Source organism: Crocodylus siamensis, chromosome 1 (assembly GCF_052110815.1).
Source record: "Crocodylus siamensis isolate JL-2025a chromosome 1, ASM5211081v1, whole genome shotgun sequence".
In the NCBI taxonomy this organism is placed as follows: domain Eukaryota; kingdom Metazoa; phylum Chordata; order Crocodylia; family Crocodylidae; genus Crocodylus; species Crocodylus siamensis.
The window spans coordinates 157,393,121-157,419,520 of NC_143395.1; the positions used below are offsets into that span (position 1 = coordinate 157,393,121).

General features: G+C 45.0%; 1 protein-coding gene across 8 annotated transcripts in view; it reads left to right on the forward strand.

Moving 5' to 3' along the window:
• Positions 1 to 26,400, forward strand: part of DAAM2 (dishevelled associated activator of morphogenesis 2) — a 276,747-nt gene that overhangs the window by 88,427 nt on the left and 161,920 nt on the right. For 7 of the 8 annotated variants that reach the window (XM_090046767.1, XM_090046815.1, XM_090046773.1 and 4 more), the window contains one exon: positions 22,910 to 23,112. In XM_090046767.1, coding sequence (XP_089902893.1) covers positions 22,939 to 23,112 — 174 coding nt within the window. In that variant the 5' untranslated portion in view covers positions 22,910 to 22,938. Of the gene's footprint in view, positions 1 to 22,909; positions 23,113 to 26,400 lie in introns of those variants that run through there. The other variant, XM_090046820.1, reaches the window with a different exon arrangement.

Consider the following 26,400-nt stretch of genomic DNA (forward strand, 5'->3'; position numbering starts at 1 on the left):
TTTCTTTTCATCTGTGACCTTTCAAGAGGCTAGGAAATAATTGTTTGTGACATCATTTGAAATCCTATTTTTGAAATCCCAGTGTGAGCAGGATATCCTGGCTGTCTCTCAGCAGGCTTGCTCCTGTCTGAAGAGCATTATTTTCTCTGAAGCAGCACTCAAAGACACCCTTCCTTCACTCCCATCCACCTGCTCAGGCAACTTAAACTCATTGCCTAATCTGACCACCACTCTATTTTACGATTCTGTTGGGGTTTTGCACTGGGGCACAGTGTAGTTTTTGAAAGAGTGGCAGTTTTATGTCCAGTGCCCACTGTATTACCTAATCTGTAATAACGTAGCTACCTTTACATATAGACCATGTAAACTGTATTTATTTGTAACAGGGTGTGGGAGAGCTCAGGCAATAAGGAGGTTTTCAGCTTTTGGAACAAGTTGCTCACAAAAGCATCTTAGCACTGTTGGCCAAAGGTCTTCTATTATCCAACTGTTCATGTACCCACTTTTATAGGTGTTTGGTGTTGGAGCCACTACTCGGCACTCAGCTGCTCTGAGGCAGCCTCATGGCAGGGGTTGTCTTGCTCCATGAAAGAAGCTTTTATGAAAGAAGCAAGGTGCAGGGGTTGGGTGACATGGGATAGACAGTCTTTTCCCCTGTGACTTGCTGGCTTGCCCATGGCCTGGGGTCCCAAAATGCTGCGTTAGAGTCTGGCAGCAGGCTTAAGGAAGAAGTGGGGAATTTCTACTTAGCTTTGTCCCTTCAAAAATACATGGGGATGATTATTCAGAAGTGCTGAGGTCCTGCAGCTCTCAGCTACTTCCATGCAGACTGCAAGCATTTGGTGCTTCTAAATATCCAGTTTACTGTCTTTTATAGGAGGCTTCAGGGCTGATCATTAATTTAAATGTCAAGTGACACTGTGCAATCGCTTGTTGATGCAAAGATTGTGATTCAGGATTGCTTGTTTCCCTTGTATAGAAATCAGAAGCAAGCCTACATCTTGCAGCAAGCATTGGTTTTGTGCCACTTTTGTCATTGACCCTGCTTGGCAGTGTCAGCAGAGAGGCCAGGGACTGAAAAGATGAGCTGTGCTTCCCTCCTGCCTCTCCAGGTATTAGGCTAAGATCTGCTCTCCCCTTGACTGGTATAAACTTGGGTGATGGAGGAACAGATATGAGGGAAGTTTTTCTTATTGCTATCTATACTATCTTGTCTTGCCTGAACACAAGTCTTAGTGAATCCAGCAGCTTTCCAGCAAACCTTTCTGAAGAGTGAGGCAAAATAAATTGTATTGGGGTGATTGAATTAAGGCTCATTAAGCCTGGCAGGCAGCTTCTGACTGCATGGAGGCAGAAGGAAAATTTATATTAAGATGCCATATACTGCCAAGGCAAGAGTTAATGATACAGTAAAATATGACAAAGATGTGTAGGAGAGTGGTGGAAGTGTGAACAGAACTTCAAATATTGAAAAACCAGGAAGGAAAAGTTTGCAGGGGTGCAAACTTTTTTTTTTTTATTGGAGGTTATCCCTCTTAACGGTAAGTGAGGGGTTGTATTAACTGTATTGCCCTTCTTTTGACATCATAATGATCTAAGGAAATGAAGAGGCATGAATCAGCTGATTGACTAATAAGTAAGGATTAATGTCTTGTGTGTGTGGCTGGAAATATTTTTTACGAGCCAGTTTTCTAACTGGCAGTCTTGTATCTCAGGCTGGGAGATGTGTTGTCTGGGGACAACAGCCCAAACTCTGCTCCCTTTGTGGGAAGGCCTTTGGGGTGGTGTGGGCATTAAGGAATTGAAGGCAATTCCCAATTGTGCGGTGTGTATGTAAATTTCCTATCTCTGCTCTGGGATACCAGAAGCCCGAGTTGGTCATTTGGCTTGTCCTTAGGGAAACAGAGGTTGTTGGACCATTCTAGGAAACCCTTTTCCGGACATACTTAAACTTTTTCTTCTTACCACAGGCTTTTAGGAGTTGTAAAAGTTTGTGCAACCACAGCATCTTCCCATGAGTCAAAGGGATATACTCCGAGAGTGGCAGGCTGGTTGCAGAAGTAAAGTTGTGCATAGCTGTAATTGCAGAATGCGTGCGCACCACACGTGTACATCATGAATGACCTCTGGGCAATGTGGGCTGAGGGTGCTCATCACTCTCAGCCTATAGTTGTATTTTATAGGGAGGTGACAGTTCATGTAAATAGTCAAGATGCAGGTGTATTTGCCCCCTCGGTGGTCCAGAGTGTTCTTTCACCTTTTCTGACTGCTAGCAATATGTAGGGTCTAGCACTTTTTCTGGCAAGAGCAGCTGTTCCTTATGAAAACACAGTGGATGATTTGTGCCAGACACCATGACTTCTTTTCTGATCCTTGTAATTGGCACCAGTGTCACACTGAGAAGTGTCTTCTTGTCACCATCACACAGACCAGGGCATCACTTAGCCTAGATATCCGTATAATCCCCCTTACTGGCCCCAAAGCCCAGGGAAGCAAATCCAGGGACTGTAACCACTTGCTTAGTGTAGGTCTGTAATCTTGTGCCCCTATGAGTTACAGGGCAGCCAGAAAATATATTTTATCTGGATACCACACAAAAATACACACAGAAAACAACCCAAAAATCTATCGGGCAGAACTCTCTCCAACTATCCATTGAGGTTAAAAGTTCAACATTTTCACCAAGTTGTTGGCTCAAAAGCCAACCTACTTGTGTAATGTTGAGGTTTCAGGGTATTGAACCCACACTAGCTCTTGTCAAAATGCTGAAAAAAAATAAAAACACTAGAATGTGCTTGACACTAGTGTGCATGACCTTGTCTCAATCTCTCTTTATTTTTTTTTTAAATAGAGTTTAGTGCTGGTGCCAACTTGGCAGCCTTGGTGTCACCCATTAGATAAAATTGGGTATAGGACTAGTGTGTCAGCTTGACCTTGTTAAGTGTTTCACCCTTATTCTGGAGGAATTGTCTTTAGGACTTAAGCTGTAGATTGGCGTTTCAAGACCTATTCAGTTGTTGTTGCTTCTGCTTGTCCTGTCAGTAGGTGTGTCCACACAAGATGTTAAACGCACAATATACTAATTGTACTGTGTACTAGCATGTCATGTTAAAAGCCAGGCTGTTGCACTCATGCACAATAGAATTGGTCTACTACACATTAGATCACCTTTTTAGTGATGCTAAATAATTGGTTTAATAAAAGCTGCAAGTTTTCTCGCTTTATGCAGGTTCTGTGTGTGCAAATTAGCTTTTATGCAATGACCCTTTTTATACCAAATATTCATTATATGCGAGGTAAATTCACTCTTATGTGACCAGTATGGTGGAAGCCCACAGTCAGCTGCATAGATCTGTCTTCCTCACTCACTGTCTGTGACACGTGGTTCTGTAGTTGCCATCCCCATATTCACCACCACCCCGTGTACTGTTTGGTGTTGGTGAGTACCAAAATTGTCTTGTTAAAGTGGTAGAAATGCGTCTGGGGGTCAGTATAGTCAAGGTCTTGGAACTTATCCCTATTTGTTATATTGTAAAGTGGGTTCCCTTTATGCAAATTCATGTTATGCACCATTTTCCAGGAATGCATATACTGCATAAAGAAAGATAAACCTGTATCAGATTTGCACAAAGAACTTCTCTGCCTGTGTCCTTAAACCAACACGGCTACAACCTACACACCTAGCAGGTAGATTCACTTGTCTTTATTAGGAAATGAGCTGGTATAGCTACATCTGTGGGTGGCTATCGATAGCTGTAACTGGGCAAACCCCCAATGGAGGCAAGGCTTTACTGTGCTGTCTGACATGTACTGACTCTGAACTCAGTGTTTAGAATGGAAATCTAACTCTTTGTAATGCTATGATGACATGTACTCAGGGATGAAACATTATTCTACTAATTGTCTGGAAAAGAAAATAACAGTTCACGTGGAATGGAACGGTTTGGAGTTGGGAAGACATAATTGGAGCATTACCATTTGTTTGTTTTTCTTGGAGATGGGCAATTCTTACAGAATATTCCTTTTCCTCACAGAAGCACTGCAATGCCCTCAGCTGCTTATTTTGTCTGGAAAATTCAGGCACCCAGGATAATAACAGCAAAATGTTGATTCCCAAATCCCCTGGCAAAATAGTTACATCATGTCTAGAAATACTTGGACAGTGACAGTATGGAAAGATTTAAGATGAATCAAAGAAGATAGAGGCTCTTGGGAATTGGACTCTGCTCATTCATTCTTCAAAAGGAGATGTTTATTTGCACTAGTGAGAGCTCTGGATTGACAGCCCTAGAGATCTGAATTCCTTTCTCTCCAGTAGGAATACAACATGGGCAGTAGCAGGACTGTCTTCTGTATCATGCCTGGTGTTCCTCATCTGTGGTGTGGAGGGATTGTGGAATTTTTTTTCCTCCATAGCCATGCAATCCCTGTCTTCTCTCCTGAGCTGACTGATGAGGTTGGCATTTAAGATGTGGCCATCTCTTAGCTAGGAACTAGACTTGGTGAGAGAACTTTCAGGCATTACTGATATGGGCCAAATTCAAAGCAATGACATAAGGCCATTTGGTGTCAAGACCTTGCATGTCATTTTTGTCAGAAGTACGGTTAAGGATGACCAGTTAGCAGTCCTTCTATGAGGATGACCAGTCTTCCAGTAGATAGGAAAGTCATTGGTGAGTCTGTAGATGGCTGATGGAGCCAATCCAAGATCTGCATGTTCTTCTGCAGATATGGCAAATAATTCTGGAAGGAAGGAGTTGGATCCGAGTGATGATGAGTCACAGCTCTTTCCCTTTGCATCTCTCTCACCTATCCACCTTCATGGTAAGGTGGGTTTGCTGAAAACAATTAATGCCTTGTCATACACTACACTGAAGGAGATTCATTGTTTGATTTTTCACAGGTATTGGTGTTAATATCACATTCTTTCAGATTGGCCTTCTCTTCTTGGAAATCTCTTCTTTTGTCCACCTGCAAGAGAACAGCAGTGGCCACTGATGAGTTCAGAGTATTGGACCTATTTTGGGAACAAGTTGTCAGGCATCCTTAGGACATGCTCCATTGGACAGGACTGGTGCCATATAAACATGGCTTAAACTGGGGCAGTGTTTTGCTTGAGCCAAGAATGTTGGCATTCATTCTTCTTTTCTTCCAGTCAATAACGAGGATATTCCGAAGACTATTGCTGATGGTAACCTTCCAGAGTTTTCACATGTTTGCAATATGTCATTCAGGTTTCGCATCCATATAATGGGGTAGATCTGACAACAGGCTTTGTAGACAAGGTTTGGTTTGGATCCTGATGTCATCAACATGGTAGACCATGATTTTGGAGATGTCCAAAGGCAACCCTGGTAGGTTTTATCTGATGTTGAATATCATCGTCTATTTGTACTTTTTGGGAGAGCTATCTACCCAGATAGGGGAAATGGTCAATATCCTCCAAGGATTACCCTCTGATTGTAAAATGTGGAGGAGCAGCTGCCTGGTTTGGGGCAGGTTGGTAAAGTGTCTTGCCTTTTGTGAAGTTGATAGTGTCGAAGCATTTTATATGCGTCGCAGAAGCAGTAAAGAGCGATTTGGAGCTCTTCAATTGAATGGGCACAAACTACGTAATTGTCAGCAGACAAAGATCAATAATGGAGGTGTTGGTTATCTTGGATTTGAAACATAACTGATATTAGAGAAATTCCTGTCCATGTGATACTGGGTGCTGACTTGAGATGGAAGTCCATCAGCAATGAGGTGAGCTCTGTTGCCTGATTAAGGGACAAAAGGAGTATGTCCTGCCATCACAAGCTTTTGTGGAAGCAGTAGAGCCCTGTGTCTTTTGAACTGAAGTTGCAGAACTGTAGTCCTGGAATATGAATGTGTGATGTGACCAGTAATAATGTCTTGCCTTCAGTATATGGATTAATCGGAGGATAAACCACCAGGGTTTATGCTTGTGGATGGTGGCAGCAACACCAACTGGACTAGCAGTGGCGGGAGCTGCCATTCTTGCGTCCCCTCTAAGTGGGTGCTCAGGGCTGGTGCCCCGGTAACTCACCACTCATGCTACCAGAATTCATTATAGGAAATGGAATGCTTTGTCTCCTACTCCCAGCCTCCTAAAAGCAGTCATTCCTTTCTTTCCTCTCATGTAAAATTGCCTGGTTAGGCATCCTGAAGGAGGTAAAAATAAAACTCAAGTGAAACTCAGATTCCCAGATGGCAGGAGAGGCAGCCTAGACCAGTGTTCCCCAGCTGGTTTGCTGTGGCACAATGGCGTACCGTCAGAAGTGGGCAGGTGTGCCACAGAATTTTGCTGTGGCAAAAAGCTACAATGAGCTCATAAGTATGGGGATAGGGAATGCTTTAACAGGTATGCCACAGAAAAAAATGATTAATGTAAGTGTGTCTTAGGCTGGAAAGGGTTGGGACACACTGGCCTAGATCACCTCTAAGGAGAGGCATGACACCTAGAATCGTGAGCACATTGTCCATCTAAAGGCAGCAGAAAGGGAAGTGGAATTTGGGAGACTATTGTGGCACTAAGATGACAGTTTAATCTTGGACAGGCCTAAAAATATCACTCTGGGTACCTGATTATTTGCAACAGTAAAAAAGTCTGGGGGTTGTGGGGCATTTTTAAGTGATTTGCCTGCTTGAGTGACTTGGTTCTGACTTGTCCCGTGGACAGCATCTGTGGAGTCTGTGGGATTCTTTTCTCTTGCTTGGTTTTTGGTAAACAGATTCCCTAAGGGCACTCACAATCTCAGACTTGCAAGAGAACAATGACAGTTTGCAACCCAACCCATCCAGTGAAGTTAGCACTGCTACATACATGGTTAAGAGAACCATTGCATAAATTCCTTTATTTCAAAGCATAGGGATATCCATTTCTAACTGTTATGCAAACTAACTTTGCAGCAAACTTGCAGACACTGCTGAACTCTGCTCCTAACAATTATGTCGGCGTTGGGGTGTGAATCCCAGTGTCCTGGCCAGATTCCAGGCAGGCAGTTGACATTCTGCCAATCAACTGTTTCATTATTTGTGTAGCGCCATAAGTCTGTATGGCACTGCACAGCAAATTAAAATAGGTTAAATATGTATCCAACTTGCCACCCTGACTGAAGGGTTTACAGCCTGAGGGTTGAGACAATAGTGCGCAACACAATAAAAACAGCAAATGCAGAGTGCGAGTCAGTTTTGACAGATTGTATCACAGAATGTGTGTTTTCAGAAGTGTTGTGCCCCTCCCTCCCTTTTTGTTTAAATTATTGATTTTATTTAAAAAGAAACTAGTGGTAAAAGCTGAGGTGCATTTAAATGAGAGCTTGAAGCCATTCCAAGTAGAAAGCAGGTAAGAAAGCAAGAAGACTAGAATGAGATGATAGGAAAAAGGAGTCCTGGAAACAAGTACATTGGTGTATGAGTAGGGTGACTAAGTTGAAATCCAGGACACTGCTCTCCCCTCCCACCCAAAGTCAGCAAGGAGAGATAGGAGTGGGGGGTGCAGTTCTGGTATTACTGTTCAGGCAGCTAAGGGAGTCAGAGGCCAGTCAGTGACCCACTGTTCTTCATTTCACAGGTGTTAGCAATTGTGGCAGGCCAGCAGGGGGTGCTCCTGCATTGAGCCGCCCACCTCCCTGCGCCCAACCATCTTCCAGGCTCCGAGTGCCACCCTAGGGGTGCCTCATGTCTGGTTGACCCCCTTCCTGGAGCATACTTGCTAGCCTGGGGGTACCGTAGCTGCCACCACCCCGAGAAGGGACTGTCTTGGCCCAGTGTCCTTGGGGAAACACAGGCCTAATAGTTCTATGGGTACTCAACCCAGTACAGGCACTTGGGGCACTTCCCCAAGTCAGGGGCCGGAAAGGATAGTCTCCCTTAGTCCGCGGATCTAAGGGGTCTCTTAGGCATAATTTAGACCCACCCCTCAATAAGTCTTCCACACCGGTCACAAAGGAGAACTTTATTGATTACAGGGGTAGGGTGAAAATAGGGTACAAGATTAAGCAATATCATAGAAATCCCATAGAGCAAAACAGCCTGGCTGAGGTAGCCTTTTGATCATGCATCTGAGTTACTGCTAGATATCTAATCAAATCTCAAGTAGCTTACTCACAAGCATCGTCCAGAGGCTGTTGGAGATTCCCTCTGGAGGCAGGCTGTTCCCAGCTCATGAGTTATGGGGGAGAGAGCCAGTTTCAGATGGTAAAGCTCCTCTCTAAGTCTGAGTTCCCCGCATGGCTGTTGCCCCTTTCTCCTGGGCAGTCTTAACTTTTATATAGCCCCTGTGACCTCATTCACCTGGTCCAGTGGAGGCCAGCTCCAGTTGGCTGTTGGCCAACCAATTTGAAATACATCACTAGTTGCTGGGCAGACTCTAGCCCACCAGGTAGAAGCCCCTTACCCAGGTAGCTGATACCAGTCACGTAGGCAGAGACAGCAGGTTTCCCCCCTCCATCAGGAATGTAGCCAGCTCAGGTTATCTAAAGTGATAGGGTAAACGTGTGTCTCCTCTGCTGGGCCCATCCTAATCAAATTGTCACAGCACAGATTTTGGGGAGAAACAAAGGTGGCTTCCTGCCACAGCAATCACCTCCCATTTTCAGGGATATACCTTGTAACCATGTTGGTTTAAAAAGCAGAGGCAGACAAAACTCTTGTACTAGAGGAGATATTTTTTATTAGACCAACTAACTAGTAGCAAAAACAAATTCTTTCTTTGCAAGCTTGCAGGTCCAAACTCGCCTCATCAGGCAGAGGAGAACTCAAAGATTGTAAAAGTTATCCCAGGTAGAAAAGAAACTTCATCTTGCACAGGGGAGGTAAAGGATGGTAGGGTTCCCCTGGGTTTCAAAGTCCATTTGTGAAAATGTTGCTGTGTGCCTATGCAGATTAGGCAGAGACAAGGCTCCAGCAGGCTTCTTCCCTGAAGATGTCAGGCAGGGAGTTGAATCTTGCTTACTTCCTGTTTAGCAATGAAACTTACATTTCCAAAAAGCTAATTACAATATCTTCCATGTTTCAGGGATATAGCTTGTAGCTCTGTTGATCTGAAAAGCAGAGACAGACAAAACTCCTGGGCTAGAGGTGATAACTTTTATTAGACCAACTAAATAGTAGCAGAAAAATATTTTCTTGTAAGCTTTTGGGTCCAAACACCATTTATCAGGCAGAGGAGAACTTTTCAATGGTCATTCTGCTAATTAAGCAAATTTTATTTTAGGGCAATTTTGCTGTCTGCTAGGGCTTCCTATTTCACAGCTTGTGCCACTCCACCTTCCTACCAGACTGTGCCCTGCACCTGGGACACTCGATTTTAATTTTCACTGGCTGACCAGGACTGGCCTCTGAAATGCAGGACTGTCCCAGCCAAACCGGGACATATAGTTACCCTATGTATGAGAACAAAGAATGGGAAGCAGACTGAGGAGCTAGGGCAGGGCTGGAAAGCTGTGCATTATTTGGATAACCTGAAAGTGGAGGAAAAGTTTGCTTTTGTACAGAAAAAGAATGGGGATCAGTGGTGAAATTCAGGAGTGGGAGTTAAACCTACTCTGAATTGGGGCAAGGAAAATGCTAGTAACAGTGCATGGTATTTACTATGAGATGAAAATGGAAGAATTGGAGTGGCTACCAAATTGCAGGCTTGGTGGTGATGGTGCTGAGTGGGGAAAGGAAAGGAAAGTGTAAAAAGAAAAATGATGATTGGTCCTTAGTTATTTTTTGGGGGGGTGGGGTTGATCTTTCTCACTTTTGAAAGCATGCAACCCCATTGGCTCGAGCACTTGTAAGTGATGATAGCATTTGATTTGCTACGCCTCAGGTAGTAACAAGATTCACATACATGTGCACGTGGTAATGTAGGACAGGAACTAAATACATCCTTGCTGTAATAACTTCAAAAAGAAAGCTCTCTCTCTCTGAGCCAAATTAGCTCTCTCTAATTGGTATTGGAATCAGTAGAATTGCATGCCTATAAATGAGAGTAGGAGTAGATCTACAATTGAGCTTGCTAACATAGTTGAAGTGAATAGTTTAGTTATACCAGTTTGGCACTCTGCAATAATTATAAAATCAAAATAATTTGTCAGCAGAAATGAGACTCAAGCCCTCAATGAATTGCTCACCCAGCTCTTTCTAGAGCAGAGAAGTATTCTCTCCATTTGATAGATAAGGAAGCCAACGGATTGTGGGATGCGTTGCCTAAAGTCGCAGAGAATCCTTATCAGACCTGGGGGGAGAACACCTAGTCCCTTACTATAACCATTATATCATCCCTCCCTTGCCATTTTCATGTTCGTAAATTTTAGTGTATTTAAGATGTGGTTTTTTTATGGGTGCATTCTGGATTGATGATAAAGTGAAATATCAGATGAGAAAGTAGTTTGTTCCTTGTTGTGGGCTGAGAGAGATTTCCTTGACTCACTCTTTAGAGGTGGCCTCTAACAACTTTTGGTAGCTAGAAACCATCTCCCCAGTGAAGAACGGGTACAAAAAATTACAAGAAGCCTCTCATGAAGTTCCGGTGCCTGATACTGCTGGGTGATGACTTCATGATGTCCAGGCACCAGATGCACAGCTTCTTTTTGGAATTAAACACAATCAAAATTTGATAGACACAGTCTGCAATGTTAATATTTTAAGTCTGCTCATCCCCCAGGTGACCTTGCATAAAATTCCCAAGAGTATGAATAATGGAAAAAGTGATCTGTGCAGCCGGACCTAAGTTAGAGGTTCTAGGGCAGCTCTGGAATACTCACCTTCTCTGACTTGATGGAAAGCATCAGCAATGGAAAATGGATGAAGAGAATAGTGAGGAATGAGCTTGCCTTGTGATGGAGCCACACAGACATGTTGAGCAGAGCTGGCCTAAGAGCTTGGCCTGACTGGCTGGATTTTGTATTCTGCCTTCAACCAGTATTTACCTTTTCTTTGATGTATAACAGGAAGGGGCATTGGCGACTGCTGCCACCTGAGTCGGGGGGGCACATGCCCCCACAGGAGCCAGTCAGTGACCGGGGAGGGGAGGAAGGGGCGGTTGCTTCCCCACCGATCTTGCTTACCAGGAAATGGCCGTGGTGCTCTCAGAAGTGGCCACAGTGTTTCATCTGGCACTCCCATTCCCTGGCCAGCGCTTGCAGGAGGGGTACGGATGCTCCCACCTGCCCGCCCTGCCTGTTGCATAAGTGGGGAGCATGGTCTGTCAGGGAGTGCACAAGCACTTCTGGGGTTGGGGGGGGTTGCACATGCATCCCCGTGCACCCCCTACGTGTTGCCACTGGGGAGGGGAGATCAATGATTCCACTTAGTGCTGCAAAAGTACGGAATTCTATGTTCTTTGTGAACAAGATTTAGTTAAAGTGCCCCACCATGGTACGCTGAATACACAAGACACTGCAGGCGTTTTAATTAGAACGGCTCTTGCTAATGTTGCATGGCACTCCACAGTATCCAGGAAAGGATCTCAAAGGGAATCACTGAGTTGGACTGACAGCTAGAGAGAACATCTAGGGTCTATCAGGGTCCCATAGCTAAATAAATAATTTCCTTTATGTTGATCTCAGTTATGTTTGTTCTTTACCCTGAGGGACAGAATAGTGGGGTTAAAAGCCATGGGCCTGAGCTGCTTGCAAATGACAATTGCTGAAAGCACATTGCTTTAATCAGTTAGTACAGGCAGTTTGGGACACTTGTGTGTGTGGAATACAGTTTCTGAGGATGAGGAGAGGATCCTCCCTACCCTGACTCCCAGGAAAAGGACAGCAAATTTTAAAGACTGTACTAAAAAGAGGGCTCTTGTGGGCAGTTAGAGTAGATCTTATTACATGTGGCTAAATCATCTGATAAGACTAGTAGAAATTGCATTAGTGTAATTGTATTTGGTCACTGGGCCAAATGGATTAGAACTGAACATGTACTCCCTGTCAGAGGAAGCAGACATCATTATAATTACTTCTTGGGCAAAGAACCATGTCTTGGGTCCTGACCTGAGCTGAACCACTGACTTTGCTGGGGGTCAGGAAGAGGGAGAAGGAGAGAGCATGTGTTAAGGAAGGATTGTAAAACTGGCTGTTCAAATGACAGCGAGCTGTTACGTATTGTAGAAAAGGCCAGGATTCCACAGCCAAGAACAGTTGGGGGTGTATGTGTGATATTGTGACTCCTCCAGGGAGAAATTTCCCACTGTTTTTGCTACTCTTGTTCAGAAAACTAGTACCAGATGTTTATATTTATATCACCTTCTATATGAGATTTTAATGATTCTGCATGCCCCATCTGCCTGTTTCTATCATTTTTTGACCAAATTTGGCCTCTGAAAAACTAAAAGAAAAATAAGATGGAGGAGAAAACAATGTTTTTAATTAGTAGGGATATTCTTGAAATTTCTTCTGGAAAATTAAAAAAAATCACAAACATTTTTGATTATTATTTGAAAGATAATTTTTTTTTCCAACAAGAAAATAATTTAAAAGCTTAACCAGTACTAATTATTCATAAGCAATAAACTTTTGTTACTCTTCTGTCATAGGCTTGGTTTTTAGACTAACAGTGCCCTTATTGTAATACATTAGTTACTCCTTTATTCTGTTTTATAAAATACTTGATTTACAGAGTGGAATGCAGATCCTCAGTGGTCTGTATTTTTAAATGCTCAAGATTAATCTTTCTAAATAAAGTTAAAGTATTATAACAATATATAGGTGACACTTGGCCACTTCAAAGTCAGTATAGAATGACATCATGGTTGTTTGTCATGTATTTTAAATGCCAGTGTTAAGATAGAGTTTCTAAAGTTTTTACTACTGAGTATAGGATAACGGTGTTATTCATGTGAGCTCTCCAGACTTTCACTTACAAATGGCAATAAAAGCTGAATTTATTCATTCATTCATTTTGAGTACCCTCAACATACGTCCACATGAACTAGTCTATAGGCATGTGTAGATGACACAGGGGCCCTAAATAGAAGCGGTGGGTTTAAAAAAAACCTGCTTCAATTTAGGACTGATTTTAAACCCCTGTGTCTTGCACACACCCCGCTGACTTCCCTGCCTCTCGGGTGGGGAGGGGAGGGTGAGTTGCCAGCAGGCAGAGCAGTCCCTGGGCTGCAGTGGGGGCTGGTGCTTTCCTCCGTGGCTGCGGTGCCTCCCCCCAGGTGGCACTTGCCTGCAGGCACCTGGCTCAGGTGGTCCCAGGAGGCACCACAGCCTTGGAGGAAAGCACCGGACCCCTGCGCAGCTCAGGCAGACAAGCAGGCCCCGGGGGGGATCAGGCTTGCCACTTTTTTCCTGGGTGGAGCTGATTTCCCAGGCTGCCTGCAGGGCTTCCTGCAGAGCCGTGGAGCTGCACAGAGCCCGGTGCTTCGCTCTGTGGCTGTAGGGGTACCAAACTAAAACTCCTCAAAGGAGTTGTTTAGTTTGTTGCAACCCAAGTCATTTAAGTTGCATTATACTGCTGAATTTCCTGGAATTAATGTGTAATATGCTGCCGAAGCGTGCAAACACTGACACCACTTTCCAGCAGAAAATAGGTGAAGCTGTGTTCCCCCAGGCACCACCTGGGATAACAAGGAATAATGGCCACAGATTGACTGAGAGCGGGTTCAGGCTTGATATCGGGAGGCGTTACTTTATGGTTAGTGCTGCCAGGCTCTGGAATGGGCTCCCAAGGGAGGTGGTGCTCTCCCCTACCTTGGGGGTCTTCAAGAAGAGGTTGGATAGATATCTGGCTGGGGTATTATGATCCCAGCACTCGTTCCTGCCTGGGCAGGGGGTCAGACTCCATCTGTTCAGGTCCCTTCCGACCCTAGAAACTACTATGAAACCATGAAGGTGGTGCAAAAGCATTTAGCCTGCTTTAAAATGTTGTGCATACACGCCTCTCGTTTTGTCTACACACAGCCTATATGCATCAACTAGTTTATTTAGTCAACCATCTCAGCAAAGGCAGCTTATAGACTGACTGTCTGACACTTCATCTCCTAAAGGTGATCACTCCAGATTGGAGACTGATACATTAGTACAGTTCAATGCCTCTAGCTCTTTTCACTAGCATAAATTCACTTGCTGAAGATTCCATCTTTTATGAGAGCTAAAACTGAGGTCCTGACCATGGCTAATAATTAAAGATATCACTGTACTGTAGTATCATCCCTAACAAATTTTCATGTGAGTTATTGTACCTTCTTGATCTTGGTATTGCTGTAATTTGGTGGTTGGAGAAGAGATCCCTAGCTATCAGGCCAAATTGTTATTTGCAGTTACACTAGTGCCAATAGAATTACCCATTATACTTCAGTAGAGACCATCAGAATTTGCAGGGGTGGATCCAGGATTTGGCAAGAGGGGTGGGGTGGGGGTGCATGGGAGCAGCAACCCATATGGCAGGGGTGACTGCACCTCACTCCAGCCTCCACCCCCTCACCAGTCCCCAAAACATAAGAATCCCATCCCCTTCCCCTCTGCTCAAAGGAACATCCTGTCTCTTATCTCTTCCTCTGCCTACTGCTGCTGCCTTCCCTGCAGTCCTAGAGAAGCTACAGAGAGGCCGTATGCAGGCTGGGCTCAGCTGGGAACAGTAATGGGATAGCAGTAATGGGAGGGGTTGGGGTGTTCCCCTTCCCCCACCTGCTTTGGGGGCACTGGATGGGGGGGGGAACCCACCCCTCTGCCCATCCCCACTGCTGCCACTGTCAGTGTTCCCAGCTGAGCCCAGTCCCCACACAGCCCAAAAGTGGGGTTCAGCTGCAGAACTGCACCCCCTCTGGACCCGTCCCTGAGATTTTGCCTCAGTTTGGAGTTCCTTCAAGATGATGCTATATTAGTGCAATTGTCATTTATAAGCATCGAGAGAGGCAGTTATGTTAGGTGGGGTAGATTTGCACTTTATAGACTAATTAAACTGGAGATGCATAAGCCTTCATAAGCAGCAGCTTCATCAGAAGCTAATAGCTGCACCATGAATGGCACATGCCTCTGGAGGCTGGGGGGGGCACAGCAAGCTCCCGCAGGTGGTGGCAGCACCGTCAGTGGCAGGAGCGTGGTGGTGGCAAGTGGGGAGCTCCTGCAGGCAGCTGCGGCACTGTGGGCAGTGGAAGGAGGGGGGTGGCAAGTGCCGACCAGTGGTCCGCGACCACCCGCAGACACTGCTGGCAGTGGTGGGGGTGGTAAGCGGTGACCGCCCACAGGTGCTGCTGGCAGTTTCGGCAGTGCCTTTTTCCAGGGGTGCACTGCCGCACTCAGGACGTGCACGTGAACCTCCTATGCATCGTCAATGACTGCACCTATGGCCAGGCAGTTATGTAGAGCATCAGGAAGGAGCAGTGTGGAACAGAGTAGAAAAGATTAGCCTCTTTTTGAGATTTTTCTGTGAAAACTTGATAACTTCCAGCTTGTCAGCTACAGAGACAAAGAAATAACTGCTTATCCTCTCCACTTTCTTACAAAGCCACAGTCCACAAGATGGTGCAGTGTGTGAGAGCACTTTGCCTTCTCCAAGGTCATGGTCCAAGACTGGATTCCAGTCTTGGGTCACCCTTGGCCTATTCCAATGAGATTCCTGTGTCCTTATGAATGTACCTTGGAAGCCAGCGTTAACCTCCACTGGCTGTGTTGAGCACCCCTTGGATGTATGGCCCCTTATACCCTTAGCAAAGACAACATAGGAATGTGGGCGTTTCAAAAGAGCAGTGCATTGGCACTCGCTCTCTGAGTCTTGTCCCTTTCCTCTCAGCTGTGTGCAAGAAACAGCTGCTAGTCTTGCTCTTGGATGTAGGAGGCAGCGTTAGATAGGTTAATCCAGGTCACAGAGCAGGGGCAAGCAAGCCCTGCCAAACATGTAAGTGCCACAGGCCAGTTGTACGTTGTGGGTGTGTTTTATTTATTTTCTTTGAAGAAGCTGGCATGCTCAGATTTCTACACAGAATATCCCTTTGAGTGCTATTGGCTTGACATGCCACGTAGGCTCCAATGTGAGACCGCTGCCACAAGTCACTTTTCTAGCACCTGTTGTTGGTCTTGCCATCTGCACAGAGCAGCCTTGTTCTGGCAAATGGACAAGCCAGAGCATCCTGGGGCAGGTTACGGTACTCTCAGGGTGGCAGCCTCCATGACAGAGCTATGCTGTGCTGATGCAGCATCCCTGGGGCTCAGTTCACCTGCTGGCTTTCCCTTTGCTCCCTGTCTTGTGCCCCCAGGAACCAGACTTTGCAGAGGGCTTTACTTATTTACTCTCAGAATATGGTTTATTCTTCAGATTAAGTGGAAAAAATGAAGCCCTTTAAAAAAAATAACACAAATAAACCCCTGAGCTGTCAAACAACAAGTCCCTTAAAAGGACAAAATATGCAGCTTTTCTGTGGCCTGCACAGATCCCTCCTTTCAAACTGCTGGCAGGAGACTTCCTGTTTGAATGGGCTGCTCACAATCAGTGGTGTGTGTTGAGGCCAGTCACTTCCCGTCCCCTCTTTTTTCAGGCTCCCTCCATCACACTCCTCCTTGATACCCAAAGCTCTTCACACCTGGCTCCTGTCAAGACTGGATCTGGCAGTTAAAATATACACTAGAAAGAGTGTGTTCATTGTGAACAACTCCTCCACTCCCCAGCAAAAGGACAATCCCTTGGTTGATAAAACAGCCCCAAAATAGTTTTGTGCTTTGAACAAAAAACAGTGAGGCTGAAGTTGTTCTGCTGTGTTCTTGCTGCCCTTGAAGAGCTCAGCTGGGCTCCTACCTGTTGCCTACCAGGTTGCAAAGCATGGATTTCTGCTACCTTGGTTCATTATGGGTTTTCTTTTTTATTCTTTGTGATCCTTCCACTTCCTGTAGATGATTTATTCCCCTCCCCCCACTCTTTTTTTCAGGATTGGCTTTATGGTTTTGAGTTTCCTCCTCTCCAATACTCCAGGCCATAGCAGTGAGAGAAGGAGAAACCGAGCCAGAGATTTGTCTTCTACTCTGTTTGTGGCACTTCACTGATGCATCTGACTGACTGTGAAGTGCATCTCATGTGAAGAATTCCCATTTGAGTTAATTACTTTCCCATCAGTATATCTTGGGCCCCCTCTGCCCATGTGTATCATGCAGTTACTGAGTTAATTGCACAATTAATTTAGACTGGTTACACATATAAATGAACTATTGTGCCATGAAAAGGTCCATTTAGCTATAAAGTTAGAAGTGGAAAATATGTACTAACTTTTATAGATGGTTTCTATCCAGCTTTATTTTGCATGTGTAGCATAGCTATGCCCCTGCAGTTGTAATCCCTGTTAGTTGGCAGGGCTCCCATCCACAGGAGTCTACTATATGCTGCAGCGGCTGGGGGTCCCATCAGTTGAGGGGACTCCTTATCTACAGCAGCACCCCATGGGCTGCCACAGGTCTCATCAGCTAACAAGATTCCTGTCCACACAGTGGGAGTCAGTGCAGGGGGAGCTTTGGATCATGATGCTGGGATCTCCCTACAGCAGCAATAAGGTATGATAGGATTTGATGCTGGATCCCACAGTCACTTCTCCTGCCAGGCACATGTCATGGCAGGTGGCAAGATTGTGCAGAGCACATGTTGGATCCTATCTAACTTTTACCTGAATGTCTAGAGGAACCCTTATTTATCAAGGTGCAATGAAAATCTTTTTCTTTAGAAGTAGAAGGGATGAAACTGCAGAAGAAATGTTTCTGATGATGTTCCAGACCGAACCACTGCATATCCTAACGCACAGTTCAAAGTTTCTGTGAGGTTTCTCTCCAACAGCAGTTTTCAGCTAGCGTGAAACAAAGATTTCCCCCCCTCCACCCCCTATTATCACATCTTTTAATACAATGATTGCAAACCTTCCCATCCCCTCCTACCCCCTGCAAAGTGTGTGCAAGTTTAGAGAAGGAAACATGTTATTCCTTAATACGAGTGACAAAGTCTCCTGAAAATGCATGAAAATGTCCAAAACGAAAATTCCATCATTGCCAAGCTTGGTGCTTGCTCTTTCCATCTCTGCTTGAAACTCTCAAAGGACTTTGAAGGGGGGATTTTAATTACAAGGTTTTGCTGGTGGAGCTGTGTGCAACTCGCTGCTTTAGATTTGATCAGCCCTCTTCTTTTAATTCACATGGATTTGCATCCCCTGAGTTTCACTTTGCATTTGTGGTTTGAATGAAACCCAGACATCTGGGGAGATCAGGGAGGGGAGGCAGAATTAAACTGAAACCTCCAACTTCAACCTCATTTCTTGTTAATATTTTAAGCCAATCCTTGGCACGCTTGGAGGGTTTTCAGACCTTTGGAAGTCTTTTGGAAAATGTAGACTGAAGTTTGAGTTTCTTGTATAAAACCCAGTATCGGGAGGAGTGCATCGAGTGTGGGTTTGGAGCCTGTAATGAAGTTCAGCACAGCTTAATTTACTGATTCAAGAGTCTCACAAGCAACTTTTTCATTTCACCCGTGAACTAGCACTCCAAGCTTATCCAATCACACTTATCTAAAGAGTGGGAAACCAAAGGCTGAAACTCAAGGGCTGCAGACAGAAAACCACATTATCACGAGGTTCTACTTGACCAATATTTGGGCTACTAAATGTTTTGTGTTAGACTAGGTCACAAATTGGCTCGTGTCGCTTTTTCTTTGTGTCTCTCTGGATCACTGTCAAACATCAAGGAAAGTGTGCGAGGAAGGAAAAGTTAGCTTTGAATGCTCCTGTTAACACAGCACTTTGTTGAGCAACTGTAATCTGTTGCCCATCTTATTCTCTGATAAGTATGACTTGTTTTCTGTTATCTTAAATTCATTGTTTTTGGAAACGGCATACATGATAAGGTTGACAAGCTCATAAGCTAAGAGAACCTGCCTGATTTAGCTCCAGGGTTGTCCCTGACATGGGAATGGCAGAGCGTTCTCTCATGGGAAATAGACCTACACAGGGCTCTTCCTTCTTCACTGTCTTATATGGTGGGAGACAAAGATCTTTTCTTGGATAAGAAAAGATTTATGGGTTTAGGTCTTCTACCCTAGATCCTTTACATCACTCTGGCCGTGTCTACGCAAGACGCTGACTGCACAGTAGTCCGATACTACTGTGCAGTAGTATTAGGCTACTGCACAGTCTGAATCACAAAAAAGGAGTGCGCTGGCGTACTAAATGACTAAATGACAAGTACTAAATGACTGCACAGTCAGCATCTTGTGTAGATAGTCACTGTCAAGGTAAAAATGCCTTAACCCAGTCCCATATAATGTTTATATACTCATGAAGGCCAGTTATTAGGCTACCATGGTGGAAAAGCTGTTGTTCTGTTCCATGTTTAAGCGCTTCAAACTGATAGTCAAGACATGGATCCAGCACCTGGTGTGTATTTTGGCCTGTATAATAGTACTCAGCATCAAAGTGGTTAAACCAGTCATTGCTTCCCAAATTCTGGCATGTGCAACACCTGGTGTCTGCAGTTTGTGTTTTGGTGGCTTATTCTCCCTTAACAATAAACACATGTTCTGGGCCCTTGCATGCTGTTGGGTCCCATCTCTCATTTCAGTGCTCTATCCCAGAGCAGATTTTGAAGCTGCTCCAAACCTCAGCATCACTCGTGAGCACCATTTCAGGTTAGAACGCACACGGTGGAATAGGAGGCAAAGCACAGTGGCTGGCATTACACAGGGATTAGTCCAGTAAACTGGCTTGCTAGACAAAACACAGAATTCTCTAGTGAGCCAATAGTGGTCAGAGCTTAATTCCATTATATGAGCAGCGCAAAGGGCTGCCAGGTTTTCTTGCAGAATATTTCATTGGGCTCAGTTTTTATGATGGGGCACATGACTCTAAATTACCTAAGATGCCTATACGGGATCTGGGAGCAAATTCTTGCAATGAATAAAAAACAATGTTATTCAAGGTTGCAAAACTTTTATGATCCTTGTTTTCTCCTGGGCAGCCCCTTAAGTTGCCAAACCCATATTTCTGGGGCACAAAGGTGGAGAGGATAGGTCCCAAACACTGCTAACTAGCTAGCTGGAATTTTGCTGTCATGAAATGCTTTTTCTCTTTACCTCTTACACCACATGGTTTTAATGAGGCAGGGACTCCAGTAAGCTAGCAGGTAGAAGATGGTATAGTATGTGAAGCTAAACCAGGGGTAGGTAAAATGGCAGCTCCAGCTGATGGTTGGACTCTATTTCCCAGCAGCAACTGCCTGTGTGGCTTCCAGTGGGTCTCCCTGGAGTCCTCTACAGGCTGGATTTAGCCTGTGGGCTGGACTTCACCTACCCATGATCTAAATGCATATATGGCTCCAGACAGAGGGGGAAATTAAAATAGAATATTATTTCCTAGGGCCACAACAGCTGACTGTATATTGGCAAGATTCGTAAGAACCATGTCTAGCTTTGAAATATGAAACGGCTCTCAAATGTAATAGGGTGAAGCAGACCCTTCAGTTTTCAATGTGTAAAGCTCCCATTTAACTTGCTGAAATGCTGATGGAGATCCACTAACCTACTTAAAACTATTCCACATCCTCCCCTGCCTCGTTTGAGTGTTACTTATCCTCACTTGTTTTTTCATTGAGAGAATACAGTTCTTGTGGGACTTACTAAATTGATGGCCCTAGAGCCACAAAGACTGAAGCCCTCTGACTATTCCCACAGCACCAGCACTGTGAGCATTATGCAAACACTAACATGCAAGTCCCGAGTAACAGGGAGCATTTTTAAAGGGAAAATAAAACATTTTTATAAGAAAAATTACTTTTGGAGAAAGATTGGGATGTTTTTAAAAACATAAATCTCAGAATTTTTTTGACAAAATAAAAAGTTGGGCTGAAACATTTAGAACAGTCCCAATTCCAGTGCTGGAGTGCTTTGCTCTGTTTGCCATTAATAACTACCATAGCGGTATGATATCAAACTGTAGCCCTATTTAGGGTGACCACCTTTTCAAAATGGAAAGGCGGGACACATGCTCGTCCCCCTCACTGCTGCTGGCAGCGCAGGCAGAGCAGAGCTGAGTGGAGCAGGAGTGGGGATGGATGGAGGCTGCCCAGAGTGGGCTCAGGGTTCAGTGCCCTGCTGCCTTTCCCCCAGGTGCCCTGTACCGGCCACGCACCCCCTGCCTGCACGGCAGCAGTGCGGAGGGCACAACTCCATGCCACTGCCCCTGCTGCTGCCAGGCTGGCAGGGGGTACCTCGCCATGGCAGCGTGGCCAGCGTGGGGCTCCAAGGGAAAGGGCAGCAGGGCAGGAAGCCCTGAGGCTGCAATGTGCAGCCTGCATCTCCCCTGCCTCGCACACAAATCTGGGGAACACGTCCCCTTCATGTCCTCCCCCACACCAGGATTGTGTGGAGTGGCAGGGAGCTGTCCCTGTCCCCCTACCTTCTGGATGAGCTACCCATGATCCTGTGCTGCTCCACACTCTGACCTCGGGCCCCATGTACTGCCCTGGCTGGGCAGCACCCCCAGCCCCTGTCCCACTCCCTACCACACTGTGGGGACCTCAGTCTGCACCCCCTCCCTCTTACCTCCCCACTCCAGTCTCATCTGCAGGGAGCTGCTCCCCACACTGCCTGGCTGTCTTGCTTGCCATGTGCATTTGCGTAGGCACACACATGCATGTGGCACCCCAAGTAGCCCCTTGCAGGCTGGAATGCTGTCAGCCTGCAAGGGGAAATCCACTGTTTCCTGTATTTCCATGGTGAACAGAAAACCCAGATCCTTGCACAATACCAGGAATCTGGGAAAAATGCTGTGCTGAAGTCATGCAGCCTGGGACCAGGACTTGATGTTCCCATTCTGGGACTGACCTGCCTAATTAGGGAGGGGTGGTCACCCTACTTCCATCCAGCTTTCCTTCATCACAAGTGATACAAGTAGCTGTCTTCAAACAGTGATTCCCCTGGAGACCTATAGCCCAGTCTCTTCAGGATGTTTAAGGCTTCCAGAAGTGTTTTTATTAATCAAAGTGAATGGAATCCACTTTCTTGTCTATTACTAGGTTGGCCATCAGGGAACCTCAAGAATAGAGGACAGCTGTATTTAGTGCAACCGTCCCCACCACCATGAACATTGTGCGCCTCCTGAGGCGGGGGCAAGTTCCCACAGGGGGTAGTGGTGATGTTGGCAACGGGGACGTGGTGCTGGCAAGTGGAGAGCTCCCACTGGCAGCTGCGGCGGTGTTGGTGGTGGGCCAAGCAGACAGCTCCCGCAGGCAGCCACAACAGTGTCAGCGGCAGGGGCGGGCTGAGCAGGGAGCTCCTGCAGGCGGCCGCAGTGGTGTTGGCGGTCGGGGGTGGGTGCCAAGCAGTAAAAAACAGAAGACATAAATGCATCTAGTTTCATATCAACAGAGGTCACCCTATCTGTTAATGATTTGCAAACCTGTAATTTCAGCTTCATGCTTTATGTGCCTGTCCTACTCTGTTGCATTGTATTGTGTTTTACTTATGTGTGTTCATACTGGGATATCTTCATGTCCTTGGGTGCTGTAAGGTAGGTGGCTATCTTTTAGGTGTGGGTGAGAGGGTAGCTGCATGTGCCTATTTGATTGGAGTGGGGGAAAGGGATTGTCCAAAGGACTCATCACTGGTTTAACCTATTTTCCATTCCAGTAAATATTAAAACTGTCATTGACTCAGTAAGAGCAGACCTTAAGACGATGCTAAGGATTTCTGAAAACTCCACCCAAGTTTTATGTAACATTTGTAGAAACTTTGGGGTGAGAGATGCTATACGGCAATGCAAGATGATGATGACAACATGATCTGAGTTTGATCCACCTCTCCAGCCAGGTGGCTCACTTTTTTTTTTATTTAACTCCTTGGCTTGTAAGATATATTTTTGTTGTCTACCCTATACACAAATGATAACAACAAATGCTTTGTTTGGTATAGTTTCTTTCCCATTTAACAGCTTTTCTTCCTCTTCTCTCTGCAGATCATGATCAGTAGATAGCATCCCACAATATGATCATGGCTCCTCGGAAAAGGAATCGTCATGCTCTGGGATTTCTTTGTTGCTTTGGAGGCAGTGACCTCCCTGAAATCAACCTCAAGGACAATAACCCCCTCCAGTTTCTGGAGTTCTCTGTTCCAATCCCGTCAGCAGAGGAGCTCAATGCTAGGTTTGCCGAGCTTGTGGTGAGTGGGGTTTTTTTTTTTTTTGTTTGGTTTTTTTTGCCCCTGTCTCTTCCCTTGTGCTTGTTTTATAGAGGATGGGTAGATTCATCTGCACAGTAAAGGTTTTGTTGACTTACTTGAGACTTCTGAAGGACTTCCAATGAGTCTTTTAGGCCATTTCTAGAATGGGAGGGCAGTATTTGGATGAATGTTTCACCACACTGATCCATGTATTTGTCAGCTTGAGACTTCACTACTGCTGTATGAGGCTACATTAAGTCCTACTGGAGCCTCTGGATGATATAGGATATGGAAGCTAGTTTGCTAACCAGTGTTACCATGTGGATACTGTGTTATACCAGGGCTCTCTGCCACACGGGATTACTGGTTTCTTACTAGATGCTATTCAAGATGTTGGTTTGCACCTGCAAAGCTTTAATGGGTTGCAACCTGGCTGTCATGGAACCCATGTCTCCCCAAATGTCAAATTGTGAGGGATGAGGCCAGGTGAAGGACTAAAATTCAATTTCCTGATGAAAGTTCCCAACTAAGGTGACAGTTCCTTCCTTAAGCTTGCCAGAACTTGAATCTGCTGCCCTTCAAGTGACAGTGCAGGGCCTACGATTATGTTCTGCTAAGCTTTTCTTGGAAGGGGATGGGATCTATTTCTAGGAAGAGGCTGAGAGCTTTGTGGTGGGATTTGGGGTGTCATCATTTTATTATTTTAATTTTGCTTTATGAATTGCATATATTTACCAATGTTGCATATACACAGAACCTGAAACAAACTCATATTTGGAAACAAAATTTATGTACATGTATTTCTTGATACTTATAGCTACAATAATATCAATAATTCAGTTGGGGGAGAAAAGTTTTCTCTTGCAGAAGGATAATGAAGTGCCTCTTAGTTTGTAGGGCGCTCAGGTACTATTAAGAGCAATTGCAAGGGTTTCTGTATGTGGGAGGAGGAAGAATTGTAAGTGATGTATGTGTGAGTAGTTTGGGATAGAGAGTAGGCTAGTAGATTTGTCCAGAAGATCAAGTTTGTCCACAGTTCCAGGATAACGCATGTTCTCAGGACCACTAAACTAAAACAGGCTACATTTGTATTGACAGCTGAAATGAGATTTTAATTGGGTTAGAAAGGTTTGGTCTGTAAATGTGCCAGTGTAAATCAGAGACCTGGAAGTGCTTGAGAGGGCTCTGTCTTGTATACCAGCCACCCACTGTTTATTCTTTAAGATTTAATGTGTGTGCATATATTATATAAAACAGATATGAGTGTAGAGACTTTTGACACAAATCCCTGAATGAAATGATGACACCAGCAGTCTGACATCTGAGTAGTGAAATACATACTGCATGGGACTCCCTGGAGTGTGCCTGGAGGGTGTAGTGTGGTCTGTACCATCTGTTCCATAAAAGGTATAACAAAACCTGCATCTGACCTCAACTGAATTTATCTTGCTTGAAAACAGCCTGTGCCTGTTCTCTCTCATGTAGCTGAAATCTGGGGCATTGTTCCACATTAACTTAATGATGAGAAAATCCCACCATTTACTGAAGCTGCTACTTGGTCTTTCAAGGAAAACCTTTTCTGTGGAGAAGCCTCCTAAGATCTTACGTAATGGGACATTACAGGTCAGCTGAGTGCCCCTTTCTAGGAATTTAATTTAATCTCCCGAAAGGTAGTTTTGGAACCCAAATCTGGCAAAATGGGGGACAGAACAGTTTTTGGAATGGTTTCCTCAGGCAGGTTTGCAGGGGAAGAAAGGCAGTCGTTCACTTCCTACATGGGACTATGGGTTCCTCGTGGATCTTTGCTTGAAGTGATTGCATGTGCTCTCTTGGTGATGGTGGTGATTAATTCACGGATCATCTGCTGGTGTATTAGAGGGAAATTCTGAGGCAACTATCAGTTTTTATAACACATCCAAATTATAGACACAGGTTCTTGGTACTAAGCAAGCTACCATTTGGTCCTTATCCTAGGGCAGGGGTTGGCAATGTTTTTGGGCAGAGTGCCAAAAACATCCACAACTTCAACCTATAAGATACTGATGAGCCAGAGGTGGATGGTGAGGGAGCCTCAAGGGGCCCAATCCTTGTTGTGGCAGTGCAGCCATGGCCCCTTCCCTGCCATCTGCCCCAAGGTGGACATGCCAAGCAAAATGCCTTCACATGCCAAGTTCTGGCACGCATCCTGTTCTAGGGGCTTTACATCAAGTGCTGCCTCTGGTCTTAGCTAGGAGAGGGGAAGAAGCCTCTGGAGACAAGTTCTGTCTTTTTTCACCTCTCCTCAAATAATAGGACCAGCGAAGGAGGCCCTGCATTGTGGAGAAGCAGGTGGGGGTTGTGCAGTGGCTTTGTGCACTGTAAATGGCAAGATTGGCCTTTCCTGACCATTTGGGACTGATTTTCTTTTTTTTGTGCTAGCTCCTTCCGCTACCTCCTCTGCCTTGCTTCCCAACTGGCACTGACTAAGCGTGCTGCCTTGTAATGAAGTGCTGTTGCTGTTGGTGGTCTCTCCAGCATGTGCCAAGCTGGTTGTGTGCCTGCTGGCAAATGGGGTCATGCTAAGCACATATGTTTTCCTTTGCACAGATTTATTGACTGAGCAGGAACTATAGAAGAATCTGGAAGAACTTTAAAAAAAGGTCTATTGCAAAGCAAAGGGAAATTGTTTGGGGGGGGGGAAGACTCCCAATTCCTTGTTCAGCTTTGTCTGCAATGGGAAACTCAGACACTCCTGCCAAGCCGGATTCTGATTCTTTCTTTGTTCACGGGCATATCAGAAGTCCGGGACTTTCATTGCTCGTGGAGGTGATTTGTTTTTGAAGTCCCTCAACGTTGGAGGTTTTGCCACCTCAATCTGTCAGTTATACAGGCAACCTGATCCCAAGTGTGAACTCAAACCACACCAGAAAGAGTAACTGTGAATGCTGCAAACCCAGAGAAATCAGAAAAATGAAAGGAATGTCAGGCTGTAGCCAAGAAAGAAATGCAAAGGGTGTGGTATTTTTAAAGGGACATTATGTCAGGGTAGAAATCACATTACATTTTTATATACTTGTACCTATAAAATATATAGTTCAAATTTAATCTAGTTTAATGGACGTTTCTTGAAGCAGAGGCTGAGGTAGGTGTGTTCTGTGACCTTCTACAAAGCTGTGCATGTGATCAACGGTTAATACACTGGTAATTAATAATCCATTTCTGTATGTGGGGTTACCAACACTGTAGTGATCCCTGAGCTCAAATACAGGCATACAATGAACGAGAACTAAACAACAAACTTCAGTTGTA